Genomic DNA, 5824 nt, shown 5'->3' on the forward strand with positions numbered 1-5824 from the left:
TATATATATATATATATATAGTTTTTTTCCGAGGTTAACATGGGTTCGATCGATATATAATACATGTACCATAAATGCAAGTCTACCTATGGCTATACTCAACATAAACGGATTTAGAATTTAAAATTTATGAGTTCAATTTTTAAGGTTTTAAAATTTACCAGTTATTCTTCTAAGTTATAGGAATATATTCATATCTCGCTTTAAAATAATGTATTTAGACGAACCGGTATCACAAGGGTGGATCCATATATACTCTACTAACTAACATATATTGAAGTGGATTTTATAATTTAAGTACAATTTTTTGGCTAAAATTACTAGTAATTTTCTTTGGCATTAATATAAGTCATTGTTTTGGATGAGAAAAATCACAACAATCTACTACAACCTCTCACTTTGATGAGAAAAAAAGATCCTAACTTGTCAAAATACACAAATTCAAAGAATCTACCAAGTAACAAATAATAATAATTTTTAAATCAACATGGGTCGTAGTGCCATCACTGCTTCACCTTTAATCACAGGTCTTGAGTTTGATTTTTGGGTATGGGGAAAAATCCTTTTGAGGATGTCACCACCGAATGTGTCCCGCAGTGAGCAATTCGAATTTAGTTAGGACTCCAATCAGGCTTCGGACACCGAATAGAAAACCCAAAAAGAATTAAAGGAGCTTTTCCCCTCTTTTCTTCTTCTAGATTTAGTCCACATGGCTTACAGACACTTCCCTCCATATCCAGCATTTCTGAACAATGCTTGCTTTATGTCTTCTGAACTCACAACTCCACTCTGCTCCATTTCCTATCACAGTCATTTAAAAAAAAAAAACTTTAGTCAAATAACATGTCACATTAATTTGAATTCCGAACTTGTCATCCAACTCATAACTCTTTTTAGTTACTCAGCTCACAATAATATATTTACACGTACGTATTTAATAAGTTGTCCAATACAAATACATGATCTAAACAAAATTCGTTAGAACTAGTATCTAGTACGGTAGCTACGCCCCTGATCTGTAATGACCCAAATGTCATTTTTGGTAATTTTCACAAACACTTCCAAAATGACCTTCCAGTTCATTACACGATTGACTTTCACATAATTTTTTTAAAGGTGTATTGAATTTTGTACCTCAGAACAAGAAGCTTGCATTGCAAAATCACTAAATGAGCTAATTACACACTGTTGAATCTCTAGGCCTAAAGCCTCTAGTGTGGTCACTGTTGATAACAATAGACCAGGCTTCCCTGCACAACATATCTCAACTTTGGTATCAACACTTCTCCTTTCCACATCAAACTGCCAAAAAATATATATTAAAAGATTAAATCGAGACGGATTTAAATAGAACGATATTGATACTGATATAGTCCATCTTTGATTGTTGGACTTTTTTAGGTAATAAATAAATATTGTTGTTGTAACTCACCTTAGGTGAATTTCTCACAAGCATTTCATTTGGTTTTACATCTTTGAAAATGCTCATCAAGCTTAGTTGATTTGGTCCAAGTTCCATTTCTTCTTGCAAATTATTGATTTTCTCTAGTAGCTCCTTCATGTAGTCTATAGTATCCCCAAGTATTGAAGTTCTGTCCATCTATCAAGGGTAAACAAGTAAATTAACATCAGAAAAATTATAATTACAAAAAGACAAAAAAGTTACATACATGGATAGTACAAAAAAAAATGCATTGCATAATTAACCTAGTTTAATTTGGTATAACAAGTCATTGCTATTTTTATCAAGTTTACTTTTTTATTTTATTTTAATGGGGGCAGTGAAAGAAGAAAATGGAAAAAGGGATTAAAAGTTAAAAAATCAACCTTTATCACGTAAAAGTTACTAAAATTTCTCTATTTTTATCATGTTACTAATTACTACTGCACATCATTAAAAAATTTCCCTTAAAAGCTTTATAAGTGACCTGATAGAAGATGAATTACCTAAATAGTCAACCATCCAATTATTTAAAAAGGGCAGTTTGGTGCACTAAAAATTTCACTATGCGCAAGGTTCAAATCCAACCATAAGGATCTATTGTACGCAATCTTATCTTGTGTTTCTACAAGAGACTATTTTCAAGGCTTGAACGTGTGACCAGGCCTCCTAGTCATAGGACAACAACTTTACGAGTTACTTCAAGGCTCCCTTTACCCATCCAATTTCTTAAATAAAAAATAATTAATCGATATATAATATATGTATAAACTGTGTATAATTTGTTATATGAACAAAACCTACACAGTGAATCTGACCGGCTATTTGGGTAAAAATTCTCAAAAAATAAATAAATGAAAAAGGAAGGTCTAATTAAGCTAATTACCTTGCTAATCTTTGGAACTACTGATCTAAGCATAGAGAGTCTATCATTAAGCCTTTTCCTTCTTCTTCTCTCAGCCATTAAATTTTTTGAAGGTTGACCATCTATTTTCTTTGATTTTGACTTTCTAATTTCTGGACAGAAACCAATATTAAAATTTGAAGCTCCACCACCACTTCCTCCTGCACCTTCACACACTTGATTTTCCTCCAATTTACAAGGAATAACAACATTATTACAATTATTATTCCCCATTTCCAAATTTTGGAAACTATAGTTCCCCATTTCATCATCCAAAATTGATGAAAAATCTTCTTGAGAAGGAAATGAAGATGGTGGAGACAATTCATCACAAAGTGGACTATAAAATGAAGTACCACAATTTATCAAACTTTGTTGGTCAAATGGCAAATTACATGAATACCCTTCAAAGGAATTAGAAGTAGTAGAACAAGGAAGTGGAATATTATCATAGTTGAGGACATTGTTGTAAAAATCATGACACATTTCCATAGGGACTACATTTGTAGTATCCCATGACTCACTTCTTAGAGATAATAATTCTTCTAAGAAGCCATTCTCATTGTAATACTCCATTTTTTTTCTATGGAGTTTTGTTGGAAGAAAAGAAGAGAGGAGTTTGGAGGGTAGTAATGTAAAAGGGAGGGACCTTGATAAAATGAATAAAGTGGAGGATATATATAGGATGAAGAATAATTATAGATTTATAGACTATAGTAATGTTTTATTTATGGGGCATCATTTGTCATTTATCACCTACAGTCTTGGACTACATAAATTTGGAATTTGTCTTAAAAGTAAGGGCAAATTTTTGAAAAGGAAACTATCATTTCTAGAATTATTATTTTTGAGAAAATAAATAAGTGTTATTTTAACGCATTTCACGCTCTTCTTAAATAATATTAAAATTTATTAAATTACCTTTATTTATCATATATACGTTACCTAAAAATTAAGCACAATTAATAATAAGAAACTCTTTAATACTAGGATATAGTTGGAAAATCACAACATTCATTTCTCCATATATAGTTACATCAATGAAAGTCAAATTGAGGTAAGAATTAATTTGCGCGTTTAAGGGTATGACTAAGTGATCAACGAAGTGGGTCAACAGTTAACCATAAAACCCTAGGTATTATTTTTTCATATATTAAATCTTGATTGATAGAATTATATGATACTTGTAATGGTAAAAGATAGCAACTAGCAAGTACCTGATGTAATTAGTTGAGGTGTCCGATATTTATATCAAATTATATCAGCTTAGGTATCATAGTTAAATAATTTTACAATATGATAATATATATAAATTTGTCATGGTTAAATAGGAGTACTCTATGTGTAAACACAGAAAATGACAAAACTATATTTGATTTGAATGAGATTTATATTAAAATTATAACCAAACATAAATCGAACGTAACCATAAATAGATTAAGCCACTCTATCTTAAAGCTATGAATCAAAAAGTTTTGCTTATTGAAATGATATGAAACCAAAGAATTTCTCATGGAAATTAAAAGATGTTTCAATATCCATTTTTAGCATATGTGAATTAAAAAAGATTAAAGGATAAATTAAATACTTATTCTTTTTTATTTATAATTTTTTTTTTACTGAGTGTAAAAGAAAAAAAGTGGACAACTAATATAAAACAAAATGAGTACTTATTAACTCTTTTCTTTTTCTTCTGAATTTAAATTTCTTCATTCCATATTAATTATCCAACTTACTATAAATATTTGTTTGAAATTACTAGTCAATTTATAAAAAATTAGAGAATTAATTAAATATTTTTTATTTTACTCTTACAATTCTATCTTTTCTTTTTTGAAAATGCAAACAAAATTATAAAATTTCAAAAAGTTTCTTAAGAGATAAATTAATAAAATTATCTTTTTTATTTTTATAATTTCTTAAGAAGCGTATAACAAAAAAACAAAAAAAGAAGTGAACTAGTAATATGAAACGGACGGAATAGTTCTCTTCTCAGCTGACTATTTGATCACGTTTGTGTCTGTCTGCACAGAAAAAGATGGGGGGTTTACCTTGTCAGGTTCTTTATATGCATAAATGTCTGGGAAATTAATTGCCATATTACGAGTACAAAATAATTACTAAATTATTTTAAATTTTTATTTTTTAAAAAAAATACACCCACAGAAGAAAAAGTCTCAATACTTTTTGGCCCTAGTTGTAAAAAATTCAAAATAGTTGGTAGGCCTTTTCTAATTCTTTTAGTCAAAATAATCCCTTTTAATTAGATTAACTTTTCATTAATTAATTAATTAATTAATCATGTTCTCAGTTGTCATGGTTTTGATTACCTCTAATCCGTACCTTGTTTTTCCCTTAAAAAGAAATCTGTGTGTAGTACTTGTAAGCTGGTATTAATTTTTTTTAAAAAACTTTAATTGAAAGTAATTAGAAATCATTATGCTAATTAAATCAACAGTAATTGTTAATCAATTAAAATTTGGCTGATGTTAAGTGTCTTATTAAGGTTAAGAATATATCATTACTGAACAATCTAATATTTTTCACACTAATTTTTGGATTAAGCGGTCTAGACATTTTGGATTTTTCATTAGGGGACGTTTCTGTAGTCAGGGTCAGTATATAATCCAAATATACTAGTATGTGATTAATTAATACTAGTTGAATAAAAATATTAGTACTTTTTTCTTGAATGAAGAATATATATTATTTTCTTTATTTACCAACATTAGCTTTTTGTACTTAATTAGATAAAATCAATCTAAAAAGAATATATACGAAAAATAAATCTGCAGGTGGCGACAATGCTAATTTTTAAAGGGCCATATATATTAATTAGATGGCCTTATAATGACAATGGTCACGAACCTATGTTCCCACTGAAACCTTATTTTTACGTAATCGTTTGAGTTACTAAATTTATTATCTCGATTAATTTAAATTTACGTAATACGTGAAGGGCCTATTTATCATTCTCATGGCTCCATTACAACACATTTCTTGGTATTAATTACAAACTATAACTTAGGTCTAGATGACCATATGTCTTTAACACAATTATAAACTTAAATTTTAATATATTGGCGAGACCATACATTTATTAATTGACTATATTTCTTTTAACACGCCTCCTTATATGTGAGTATGAACCAAATACGTAAAAATAAATTTAGTAATAGATGACGATGAGACTCGAATTCAGAATCTTTGCTTTTTTGATATCATACCATCTCATCCTATTAAGCTCTTCTCTTGATAAAATCAAATCTATACCATATCTTTTTTATTTAATCTTATTAAGCTCGTGTTTTGTCTTGTTACTTTTGAACAAGGATAGCAAGAAATTAGGAACACTATGGGGTTTGTATGATTATTTTACCATATATAACTTATCCTAATCCATGTTGTGATAATCAGCTCATTTTAATGGAACAAAAAAAAAAAAAACTTAGGGAGAATCATAGCCACATGCTACAGGT

At 28.8% G+C, this 5824-nt stretch overlaps 1 protein-coding gene across 1 annotated transcript; it reads right to left on the bottom strand.

The window, feature by feature from the left end:
- Positions 1-317: 317 nt before the first annotated feature.
- LOC102597520 (transcription factor bHLH93-like) lies at positions 318-3025 on the bottom strand. The gene is made up of 4 exons (XM_006364913.2): positions 2328-3025; positions 1433-1600; positions 1135-1302; positions 318-801 (listed from the first exon to the last, which is right to left on the bottom strand). The coding sequence occupies exons 1-4, from the start codon at positions 2919-2921 to the stop codon at positions 715-717; spliced, it is 1017 nt and encodes a 338-aa protein (XP_006364975.1). The 5' UTR covers positions 2922-3025; the 3' UTR covers positions 318-714.
- Positions 3026-5824: the final 2799 nt, after the last annotated feature.

This window comes from Solanum tuberosum, unplaced genomic scaffold (genome assembly GCF_000226075.1).
Source record: "Solanum tuberosum cultivar DM 1-3 516 R44 unplaced genomic scaffold, SolTub_3.0 scf00519, whole genome shotgun sequence".
Lineage (NCBI taxonomy): Eukaryota > Viridiplantae > Streptophyta > Magnoliopsida > Solanales > Solanaceae > Solanum > Solanum tuberosum.